Source organism: Nansenia antarctica, assembly GCF_963989245.1.
Source record: "Nansenia antarctica genome assembly, chromosome: 9".
NCBI classification, from domain to species: Eukaryota; Metazoa; Chordata; class Actinopteri; order Argentiniformes; family Microstomatidae; genus Nansenia; species Nansenia antarctica.
This window is the reverse complement of record NC_137679.1, coordinates 40,972,515-40,985,014: the sequence shown is the minus strand read 5'-3', so window position 1 is coordinate 40,985,014 and position 12,500 is coordinate 40,972,515. Positions and strand designations below refer to the sequence as shown.

Genomic DNA, 12,500 nt, shown 5'->3' with positions numbered 1-12,500 from the left:
TGGCCCGGCTGTATGAGTCGGACTACGAGAGCTCGTCCACCTGCCAGGGCCTGCTGTACGAGAAGGTTCTGGGCTGCAGGCGGGACGGCACCGGGTACCAGTGTACCAAGATGCACCCGGACCCCTTCCTGCGCAGCATCGCCTTCTGGACCATGAAGGACTACACCCGCGCCCTGGACACCCTGCTGGAGCGCATCCCCAAGGAGGACGACGAGAACCCTGGTGAGGACGGTGGGGGGACAGGGGGGGGTGGGAGGCAGGGAGGGAGGGGAGGGAGAGAGGGAGGGGGTGGGAGCGAGAGGGGGGTGGAGAGAGAGAGAGAGAGAGAGAGACAGCTCAGCACACACAGCTCCAGCCCACGTCACCCCCACAAACACACGCACGCACGTAAGCAGAAAACAGGGGGTGGTTGGAAACACTAGACCAGCCTGAGGGAGAAGATTATCTCTCTGTGGTTCTTTCTGCGTGTGCTTTAGCGTTAGCTTAGCAGGCCACGGTTCACCATTAATGTCTCCCACGCAGGAGACCAGGGTTTAAATCTCGGTCGGTCTCTGAAATATTGCAGTTTACCAGTCTGTTAAATTGTATAGCAGAGGTGATTTGAAACAGTAGATTTGCCTGAGGGAGAAGATATGTGTTTAGTGTTCTGAGGTGACGCATCGGCTTTAGCTTAGCAGGCTATGGTTCCTGTCTGCTGTTGGTCTAATGTGGCTCAGTTGGTAGAGCATGGAGCTAACAAATGCTTAGGTTGTGGGATTGATTCCTGCATATATACTGAAAAATGTATGCACTCACTACAGTGTTAGTCGCTTTGGATAAAAGCGTCAGCTAAATGGCATATATTATTATGTTATAATGATATTACCCCTCTCTCTCCCCCCAGACGTGATCGTGAAGTCGTGCAACCCGGTGGTGTTCAGCTTCTACAACTACCTGAGGACACACCCCCTCATCCTGCGCTGCCACTACGCCTCTCCAGAGGGCGCTGTGAAGAACAACGCAGACGAGATCAACCTCATAGAACGCAAGCTCTTCTTCACCACCGCCAACGCTCACTTCAAGGTGCCGGCCCTATTGTAGCTTTGTACTTCAGCGTTGTTTAAATTGTATTAGTATCTAACACTGTATTATACAAACAGGTAGTTTGGAATATATTAGACAACATACATATGGCCACATTCATTCATTTACGTCGTTACCTAGCAACACACTACTACTACTACTTCTACTACACTGTATTATTATATAATAATAATAATAATAATAATAATATAGCTATTTATATAACTGTATATTATTAAGTAAGTATTTAGTATCAATATTTTAGCACAATATTTTACAGATGAAAGATATACCAGAAAAGTATTTTTGACTGAAACACCCCTTTTAAATACCTGCACCCCCCTCCTCCCCTGTACCCCCTCCCCCCCCAGGTGGGCTGTCCCGTGCTGGCCCTGGAGGTTCTCTCCAAGATCCCCAAGGTGACCCGGAGGTCAGGCTCCTCCTCCCTGGGGAAGGGGTCCTCCCTGGCCAACGTCAGCTCCGCCCCCCCGCCCCCCCTGGAGAACGGCACCCTGGGAGGGGGTGGTGGGAGCCTGGACCCCTGGGGGGCCCCCGCCGCCCCTGCTGACCCCGCTGACCCCTGGGGGGCCCCTGCCGCCCCCGTTGACCCCGCTGACCCCTGGGGGGCCCCTGCCGCCCCTGTTGACCCCGCTGACCCCTGGGGGACCTCGGGGTCCCTGGACTGGGGCCAGCCGCTGGTGCAGGTGGAGGAGGACGGGCTGCAGCTGGACTGGGGGCCGGACAAGAACGACGAAGATGAGGAGGATGAGGAGGATGATGGGGGTTTGACGATGAAGAAGCCGGAGGTGGTCCAGGAGAAGGTCAAAGAGGAGGTGGTGTCGGGCCGCGGCGTGAGACCCCACCCTCTGCAGAGAGAGGACTCTCAGGTAGGGGTCGGTCGCCACGGTGATAGCTGATAGCTATCTCTCTCTCCCCCAAATCTCTCTCTCTCTCTCTCTGTCTCTCTCTGTCTCTATCTCACTCTCTCTCTCTCTCTGTCTGTCTCTCTCTCGCTCTCTGTCTCTCTCTCTCTCTCTCTCTCTCTCTCTCTCTCTCTGTCTATCTCTGTCTCTCTCTCTCTCTCTGTCTCTCTCCCAACAATAAATACAATAATCAGTTATATATTTTGCGATACTATCAACTATCAAACGGGTCGTTCTGATTGGATGAATGTCGCGATCGTCCAATCAGGGGGAGTCTGAGGTGGACGTGATCGCGGAGCAGCTGAAGTTCCGGGCGTGTCTGAAGATCCTGATGACGGAGCTGCGTACACTAGCCACGGGCTACGAGGTGGACGGGGGGAAGCTGCGCTTCCAGCTCTACAGCTGGCTGGAGAAGGAGATAGGGGCCATGCACCGGATCTGCAACTACAAGGTCAGTAGCTTAGCGTTAGCATGAAGTGTTTAAACTATCATAGTGCTGAATCACACCTCATCGCGATTGAATAAGGTCGCGATCCGCGGCGGTCGTAGTGTTAAGAGCCCACTCAACAGTTTTAGGATCACTAAATACTTCTAATTTGTGAATTGGATTCACTGTATCGCGTAGGGCTGGGTATCGCCACTGATTTCCCAAAACGATTCGATTCCGATTCACAGCTCCCGATTCGATTCGATTCACGATTCCAGGGATTAAAGTTCTCCGTCGCTACGACGGATTTCCGTCAATTTTTTCCAAGTCGCGACGGATTTCCGTCAATTGGCTACATATGTCCAGTGTACTAGAACCACTCTACTACGGAGTGTTTGTCCGTGAATAACGCCGGCTATGCCCCGGGGTAGAAACACAAGACTATGGCTGGATAAGGTCTACAGGTCTCCACGGTCATTTTAAGCCGTCAACCAGCCCGCTACGACCACAGGAAGTCATGTTAAAAGTGAAGTTACTTCTGTTAAACTGGCGCTAAGCTAACATCGCTAGTCGCTAACTCCCTCCTGGCCTTAAAGAGACAAGCGCCCTTTTCTCATCTCAATCTCAAAGAGCTTCATTAGCTCACCACATCTACACATTTGGTCCCACACACTCCAGATTTGAACCCAAGGTTCTACCCAGGGTTAGTTACCCCTGGTAGAAAGCCCTTTGCTCTCAGACCTTCAGAACCCATTGAAAGTAGTGGAGGTACTCCAGAAGTCCAAATGCATCTCTAACCCTAGGAAACCCTTGGAAGCCCTAACCCTAATGGCATGAAAATGCAACATGTTGTACTCCCTGTACCCCTGTACGTGTGAGAACATGTCTTTTTACACTAGGCACTTCACATCAAGCATTAGAGCTCCCTACAGGTTCCCGCTAGCTCGCGTGCAAGGCCTCCCAGGAATGGCCTAGGACTCTGAAAGTTGATTTGGTACAATGTAGGGATACAATCAAGGAGTGTGTAGAGTTTGGTGACTGTGACTCTTTCCATGCCCGTTCCCTGGGCCCAAACGTACGCCAGCAGCAGCCACCCACTTTAATGAAGGCTTTTCCGGCCTAGTGGTTAAAGGAAGGTTAAAGGACTTTAGCTCAGCAACCACAAGTGCCACAGACACGGTTCAGATATTTTACGAATCGGCTCGGCCCCACCGACAGGCCACACCCACTTTCATACAAGCCACTCCCCCTAATTGTCTAAGCCACACCCATTATCTGATTATTTGTATGTCAGAGTCAACCCTTGCAATAAGTATCAATTTTATTTCATGAATTGAAAACAGCATTGATATCACATAAATCAGAATCAGAAGACTTTTATTGCCATGACATGTAAACATGTTAGGAATTTGGTTTGGAACAATGGAGCACGGTTTACAGCAGGACAGGTGCAAGACAGGACAAGACCGTGCAAACCAACATCGAAGTGCAAGAGTCATAATTAATATAAATATAAAGTGCAGAGATCAAGTGTTCAAGTGTTCATATCCAGACAGTCCAGTGGGGGTGGAGGGAGGGTAGATAGATAGATAGGGGGTCAGGTCAGGGGGGGGGGGGCAGCGGCATTTAGGAGCCGGATGGCTGTGGGGAAAAAGCTGTTTGTATGTCGGGCCTTCACAGTTTTTAGGGACCGCACCCTCCTGCCTGAGGGGAGCGGGGCGAAGAGACCGTGTCCTGGGTGTGCGGGGTCAGCCATGATCTTCCTGGCCCTCCCCAAAGCCCTACTTTTAAACAGGGCCTCAAGGGGGGGCAAAGGGCAGCCAATCACCCTCTCCGCCGAGCGTATCACATAAAAGCAAACTGGCAATAGAAAAGCTGTTCAAAAGAATCTTCTTCCCTTAAAACGCTAACGTTATAAAATACAAACATATAGTGGAGGTTAAAATGAGAATATGACTTGGCTTGAACAAATTTTCAGTCAGGAGATTTTTTTTTGCTTTAATCCCTGCGATTCGATTCGATTCGATTCCGATTCGATCTAGTTACAATATACATTTTTTGCTTGAATATGAAAGAGATTCTCCGAACTAATGCTATAAATGGTTCAAGGAACCCTATAACATGTACAGTGTTTCCTCCAGGAATTTCTACAATGGTGGCGGATGGCCGTGACCGTGCGATTTTTTTTCGCGTGCACGCGCATGAAACGCGCACGCGCGCTCAAAACAACGTTTTTTTTTTGTTTTTTTTCCTAATCACAGCCAAAACTAGAGGATGGCCCAAAAAAAAAAAAAAAGAATATACAGAATATAAACTTGTGACTGACAGTCACATACACACACACAAAGATCATCAGCTATAATATAATACGAAGTAGGCCTCTTATTGTCCAAATGTTCCCTGAATTTTAGCTGCATGTTTTTCCAGCATGTAATTCCGTTGTCAATAAAAAAATCGTCTCCCCTTCTTTTTCCCTTGACAATACTGTGTCGTTGCTAAAGTGACGGCACATAAGAATCGTTTTTTGACTTGCTAATGTCTGCTAACGTAGCACTTGAAACTGGCGCCGTTCTCTGGACTGCAGCTGCTCCCGCGTTAGCATTAGCGTCCATCTTTTCTTCTCCCTTCTCACCGTCACGAGCTCAAATGACACTTGTCGGCCGATCTAACTCTTAACACTCACTTACAGGACTTCTGACACCATGTCGTGTTATTCTATTAAACATACACGTGAGTCCTTCTGTATTTCAATGTAAGTGTCTTTATTTTAACTCGCTCTGTAAGCTCTACAATACCGGTCTCTTGTTGTCTCGTAGTAACCTGCCCACCTGACCTGGGGGGTATTCCATCAACGTCGCTAAAGGAAAATCCTGGCTTATTTTTGATAACTCTCGCGAGACCTATCAGAATATGCCTGGATATTTTTAAGAACTCTCGCGAGATTTATCAGACTAAACCTGGATTTTCCCTTTAGCGATGTTGATGGAATACCCCCCTGATGTCACTACGGTGGCCTGTACACAATAACAATAATACCACAGTTCACATTTAGACCAATCAGGAGCCCTTGTGTCACGTTGTCAACTGAATGTCATTAATCTGATTTTGGATCAGCGGTTAGAGAGAGATGGGCGTGGATTTAGGTGCACTTTTAGTCAACATCCATTATAGCGCTGATCTAGGATCAGATATATTTTAATCAGCTAAAATGTTCAGATTTTTTTTTTTTTATAAATTTTTTTTGGGACTGAATCAATTCGTGGCGGAGGAAATTCATTTGTGGCGGCCCGCCACCAATAAATGCATGTAGAGGAAACACTGATGTAGCATTGTTAAACATATCAATGAATTGACTCCAAAGCAGTTACATGAATGTACTTTTTATTTACATATGACTTTGCTTTTGTCCAGCTCATCTCTATCGTCACATTTTTTAAATCCAAAATGCACCCAGACATCTGACTTTAAGCCTGGTGGTGACTTGAGTGTCCCTGCCATCGCCATGTTTTTAGATTTTAGTGTTGAGACCTCACGTTGCGTGAGATATGATAAATTCTTGTAGCGCGAGATCTGGCCACGAGATCTCGTTGCGGGTTGAAGCTGCAAGAAAAAAAAATAAGATTTTTTTTCGGGATTTATGAATCGATAATCGCTCATTTAATGAAGATCGATTCAGAATCGGGAAATCGATTTTTTGAACCCAGCCCTAGTATCGCGTCCCGTCCTGCGTTAAAAACAAGGACTGTGGGATCATCTAATAATGTGTAGTTATGTGTTTTTAGCATGTTTATGTTTTATCAGCATGTTGTGATGTGCTAAACATGCAGTTAGATGTTCATAGCGATGTTCCTTTTTAGTTCCTTTCTAGCTACTAGCAGGTTTTTTATTTGGTTTGAGGTGTACCAACATTCAAATAAGCATATCATAACTATTTTCAGATTTCAATGTATGGCATAATTATCATTTGAAAGCTTCTGCACTAGGTATGGGCGGTTATACGGAAAATAGCAAGTATTTGTCAATTACCGACATAAATTGCTGATCACTGTCTGTGTGGTTGAAGATGCTATGAAAGTGATGACAGAACTTTTTGCAAACAATGTAATTTGTCAAATAAAATAACCTGTCAAAAAAAACTGTCATGGGACAGCTTCTCCTTAGAACGGAGAGGGATTTGGTCCCTACATTTTTTATGACATTATTTGAAAACGTACAATCTGCATTTTTATAATCTGCAAAAAATATGGATAGCATGACTTGCACTGTGAGGGAAATGTAGCTGTAGCAGTCTCTAGGCACAGAGGGAGGTCGACACAGAGGAACAGTTGTAGAATAGGCTTTTATTTAACAGTTGCACAGCTCAGCACCGTCACTGACGTGCTGAGCGAGTCTTTCCCCCCCCGCTGTTCTCCCTTTCGGGACCCGCTCCGTCCGCTGGTGGCAGAGCCCTCGCTCTCGCCCCGCTATTCCGCTCCTGGCAGAGCCCTTGCTCTCGCCCCGCTAGTCCTCCCTTTCGGGACCCGCTCCGTCCGCTGCTGGCAGCGCCCTCGCTCTCGCCCCGCTATTCCACTCTTGGCAGAGCCCTCGCTCTCGCCCCGCTAGTCCTCCCTTTCGGGACCCGCTCCGTCCGCCCGGCTCCCTGCACCTCACCCCCTTTCGGGGTCTCGTGCGTCCTCGCCGCGGCTCTCTCTCTCTCGGTCTCCCCGTGTCTCCGTGTGGCAGGTACTTCCTGCCCTACTCATCACCCGAGGGAACAAACACACACAGGTTAAATAGACCAGTGGAACAATGAGTCTGATCACTGACACCTGTCCGTAATCAGCCCATCATTCCCCTCCAATGGCAGTCTAGCTCCCTCTGCAGGCCAGAACGCGCCATGTTCCCCACAGTAGCATAGGGATAGCTTTAGTATAGAGTTAGCATTGTGAGGGGAATTTAGCATAGGTTAAAACTGTTTGAGAAATGTACCTTATAGATAGCATTAACTATGGGAAATGTATCAATCGATGAACAAACATCCTCGTCTCTCTCTCTCCCTCCTCCAGGTGGAGGGCAAGGAGGACAGCCAGGAGGCCGACCGCTGGGGGGAGGTGGGGGGGGAGGCCGGAGGAGAGGTGTTCCTGGAGGACGACAGGACGGAGGCGGGCGCGTACGAGCGCCACCAGCTGGAGCGGCGCCGCCTGCAGGCCAAGCAGCAGCACGCGGAGCGCCGCAAGGCCTGGCTGAGGAGGAACCAGGCGCTGCTGAGGGTGTTCCTGTCCTACTGCAGCCTGCACGGGGCCAAGGGGGGCGGGGTCACCTCCGTACGCATGGAGCTCATCTTCCTGCTGCAGGAGAGCCAGCAGGTACGGGCATGCGCACAAATACACACACATACATACATGAAAGCAGGCAGATACACACACAGACGCACACACGCATGCAGGCATGCAGGCAGGCATGCACTCACTCATTCACTCACTCACACATACATACACACACACACACACACACTCATCTCCTAAATTAACTCAATCACAAATGGAATGTACTTGAAATCAATGTGTTGACAAATCGTGAGCTTAGAATGATAAGGTTCTATCTCCGTTTAGGGCAGTTCAGAGATATTGAGCGTCAACGTTTTTACATTCCATTATGTTTTGTGAGATGGAACCTTTGTATTTTATGAATTACTAACTCAAAAATGTCAACATTTTAAAAATAACCACACAGGCATTAATAAACACCTAATGGATCAGATTACGTAAAAAACAAAATTTTGACAAAAATGATAACCTTATAATTCTAACGTCACGAAATGTTGATTTATGTCTTCTCCTCTCCTCTCCTCTCCTCTCCCCTTCCCTCCCCCCTCTCCCCTCCCCTCCCTAGGAGACCACAGTGAAGCAGCTCCAGTCGCCCCTCCCCCTCCCCACCACCCTCCCCCTCCTCTCTGCCAGCATCGCCCAGACCAAGACGGTCATCGCCAACCCCGTCCTGCACCTCAGCAACCACATCCACGACATCCTGACCACCATCACCCAGATGGAGCTGCCCCCCCACCCAGACCTCATGGACGACAGGGTGGGTGTTCAGGATTCAAACTAGCCCAACTTTATTGTAAAAAGTCAGCTCTCAAAAACGTACTTTATTGTAAAAAAAGGAAATATTACTTTAAATAAGCATAATTATCTGCCAACAGAACAGGAAAATGTCACATCATGGAACAGGAAAATGTCACAGATTTTAACTAAAAGATATCTTAAGATATTTTAAGTAAAAGATATCTTAAAACTAGTGCACTCAGACAAAATAACAAGCATATATTGCCTTGATTTAAGATTTAGTTTTTTCTAGACATTCTCTAGACAACACGCTGATTTGCCTAGAATGACGAGAATGTAAGGTAACGATCTGTGTGTGTGTGTGTGTGTGTGTGTGTGTGTCTCTCCAGGTGAATGCTCTACACACCATGGCTGCCTCTCTGTCTGCCTGTATCTACCAAGCCCTCTGTGACAGCCACAGCTACAGGTACACACACCCACACACCCACACCCACACACCCACACCCACCACCCCCCCCCCCCCCCCCACACACACACACACCCACCCACACCCCCCCCCCCCCCCCCCCCCCCCCGCACACACCTACACTTCTGAGAGGAAAGAAGCCTTTATTCATCAGCCCCTTATGCCGTGCAGCAGCCAGGCGGAGGCCAACCAGTTCACGGGGACGGTGTACCAGGGCCTGCTGCTCAGCGAGCGGCGCCGTCTACGCACCGAGAGCATCGAGGAGCACGCCACGCCTAGCTCCGCCCCCTCGCAGTGGCCAGGTACATTTCCCCTGACAGTGCTAACTAACGCTCTCTGTGTGTCGATAGACGAGAAGGGAACAGGGGAGGAGAGTGGAGGGGAGGAGAGGAGAGGAGAAAGGTGAGGAGAACAGAGCAGAGAGGAGAGGAAAGGGGAGTAGAGTGGAGGAGAAAGGTGAGGAGAGAGGAGGACAGAGCAGAGAGGAGGAGAGGGGAGGAGAAGTAAGGTGAGGAGAGAGGAGGACAGAGGAGAGGCAGAGGGTGTTCAGTAATGGGAGCCCTCTGGCCTGCGGGGAGGAGACAGGAAAGAGGAAGAGGAAGAATTGATTGATTGATTGAAAACTTTATTAGAAGATTTGCAGAAGTAGGTACATGAAAGTACATATTACATACAAGGTCAACTAACAGGATAAAAACCCAAGAAAGCCACTGGCTTATTTCAATTGGGGTCCTTGATACTCAATTCATCGTTACATGTAAGACAGACAAAAAACTAGTACTATCTACAAGATAATACAGACAAATAACTAGTACTATCAACAAGATAAACATACATCCAACATGGGAAGAACAATACAACAAAACATAAGGTATGTACAGAGGGTAGGACAGGTGGGGACATACACCACAGGTGGGGGCGGGGGACAAAACACAAAGTATGTACAGTGGGTAGTTCGGGCAGGGGGACAGACATATAATATGTACAATGGGTAGTTCGGGCGGGGGGACAAAACAACAAGTATGTACAGTGTGTGGTCATGGTGGGGGGGGGGGGGGTACAAAAACACCAGTAGATTTAGGCGGGGGGGGGGGGGGGGGGGTGGCGACATAACATTGCGTTTGCTCAGAGTGTATACCAGGTAGGGGGGTGGGACAAAACAACTAGTATGTGCAGAGGGTATTTCAGGTGGGGGGGGGGGGGGGGTGTGGGAGACATAACAACAAAACAACAAGAATATATAGAGGGTAGTCCAGGTGGGGGTGTAGTCTTTTAATTTGATTTTTGATTTAGAGGGTCCAGTTACGGATTGCAGCCTCCTGTAAATGTTTTTTGAGAGTGGTTTTGAAGGTGGGCAGTGTTTTGCACTCCTTTAAGATTATAGGAAGGGCGTTCCACATTTTTACTGCATAGTTTGCAAACGAGTTTAACCCCTTGTTTGTGGTGCAACGCGGTTGAACGTGGTTCGTGGAGCTTCCTCTGGTATTGTATGTGTGGACGTTGTTCACTTTTTGGAAGTATGTTGACAGGTACTTGGGTGTCTTTGTGGTGTAGCGTATCTTGAAGACCAGGCCCAGTGCAAGCTGCTGCACTCTGTCAACTACTCGTAGCCAATCAAGGCTCAAAAAATGAGCAGCGGTGTCCTAGGGTTGAGGCCTAGCAGAAGCCTAACCAGTTTATTTATAGAAGAAGAAGAAGCCAAGAAGAAGCCAAGAAGTCAAACGGCTAGAAAAACATTATTTCCTCCTAAAGTTAAAAAAAGTAAAGTAACTAACGCAGCATCTCCCCCTCCCCCCTCCAGGCGTGTCCTCCCTCATCTCCCTGGTGGCGTCGGCCCAGGGGAGTGACCAGCCCAGGCTGAGCGTGCTGCTGTGCGAGGCGGTGGTGGCGGTGTACCTGTCCCTGCTGATCCACGGCCTGGGCACGCAGCAGGGGGGCAACGAGCTGTTCCGCCTGGCCGCCCACCCCCTCAACAACCGCATGTGGGCGGCCGTGTTCGGGGGCGGGGCCAAGCTCATCATCAGGCCCAAGAGGACGGCGGCGGAGGTGGCGCCAGGTAAGACAATAGTACTCCCTCGCACTCTGTCTCTTTCTCTGTCTCTGTCTCTGTCTCTGTCTCTCTCTGTTTCTCTGTCTCTTTCTGTTTCTCTGTCTCTCTCTCTCTCTGTCTCTCTCTCTCTGTCTCTGTCTCTGTCTCTCTCTCTCTCTCTCTGTTTCTCTCTCTCTGTCTCTGTCTCGCTCTCTCTCTCTCTCCCTGTCTCTCTCTCTGTTTCTCTCTCTCTCTGTCTCTCTCTCTCTCTCTCTCTCTCTCTGTTTTTCTCTCTCTCCCTATCTTGCTGTTTCTCTTTCTCTCTCTTTCTCTCTTTCTTTCGCTTTCTCTCTCTCGTTCTCTCTCCCGGTTCCTCTCTCTCTTTCACTCTTTCTCTCTCTCTGTCTCTCTCTCTCTCTCTCTCTTCACTCTTTCTCTCAAGTCTTACCTGGCCAGGTATACTAATACACCCAGTACTACCTGTCCTACCCCCCCCCCCCCCCCCCCACACCACCCTCACCCTCTCCGCCTCCCTCCCCCACCCATCCTATGACAGCCAGGCCTGAGGAGGCTGATGCTGATGGGACAGGACAGGTTGCCCCCCCCAGCCCCCCAACCGTGACCCCCCAGAGACCCCCGAGACCCCCGGCCCCTCCCACCCTAGGGGGTGAGGAGGTCAGGGCCGTGAGTGAGTCATGTGACTAGGGCGTGTGGTGGTGCAGCGTACACGCTGGTGTGGGTGTGGCCTACACACTGGTGTGGGTGTGGCCTCTCTCACTCTCAGCAGGCCTGCAGCAGGGTTCATAACCAAGGACAATATTCATATCTATATATATAGGCGTTTGTCTTTGTTGTTTTGTTGTTTTGTGGTGACATATTTTATCTCGTCACATCTGTGCCTGCCTGCATGGGTGTGTGTGTGCATGCGTGCGTGTGTGTCTGCGTGTTTCAGTACACTGTATGTGTGTGTGTGTGTGTGTGTGTGTGTGGTGTGTGTGTGTGTGTGGGTGTGTGTGTGTGTGTGTGCACGTATGTCTGCATGCTTTTCATTCATCTGATTGTGTGTGTGTCTTGTCACCAAAGCGCACGAAGGTTGGACTCCACAGGGTCTGAGCCCTCCGACCATAAACCAGGTACACCCCCCCCCCCTCCCTAAACACCCCCCCCACCCCTCCCTAAACACCCCCCCCCCCCCCCTCCCTAAACACCCCCCCCCCACCCTGTACAGAGAGAGAAAAGCTCAAACTCCCTGGGAGAAACCTTGAAAGGGACCGCTGAGAGAGAAAAAGAAAAAGAGAGAGAGGGAGTAGGGGGGGTAGAGGGAGAGGGAAGTAGGGGGGGTAGAGGGAGAGGGAGTAGGGGGGAGAGGGAGAGGGGGGGGGAGGGAGGGAGAGAGGGGGGGAGAGAGGGAGAGAGAGGGGGGGGAGAGAGGGAGAGAGAGAGGGGGAGAGAGAGGGAGAGGGGGAGAGAGAGAGAGAGGAGGAGAGAGAGAGAGAGAGAGGGGGGAGAGAGTAGGGGGGGAGAGGGAGAGAGAGGGGGGGGAGAGGGA

At 49.9% G+C, this 12,500-nt stretch overlaps 1 protein-coding gene across 1 annotated transcript in view; it reads left to right on the top strand.

Annotated features, from left to right (window-relative positions):
• Nucleotides 1-12,500, top strand: part of dmxl2 (Dmx-like 2) — a gene marked incomplete at its 3' end in the record, with an annotated part of 70,140 nt that overhangs the window by 41,855 nt on the left and 15,785 nt on the right. Inside the window, 9 exon segments of the mRNA XM_080539792.1 lie at nucleotides 1-222; nucleotides 884-1,062; nucleotides 1,434-1,949; nucleotides 2,254-2,436; nucleotides 7,458-7,757; nucleotides 8,284-8,475; nucleotides 8,846-8,922; nucleotides 9,094-9,224; nucleotides 10,724-10,978. The exon segment at nucleotides 1-222 is cut by the window's left edge and continues 43 nt beyond it. Of these exon segments, the coding sequence (XP_080395918.1) occupies nucleotides 1-222; nucleotides 884-1,062; nucleotides 1,434-1,949; nucleotides 2,254-2,436; nucleotides 7,458-7,757; nucleotides 8,284-8,475; nucleotides 8,846-8,922; nucleotides 9,094-9,224; nucleotides 10,724-10,978 (2,055 nt within the window).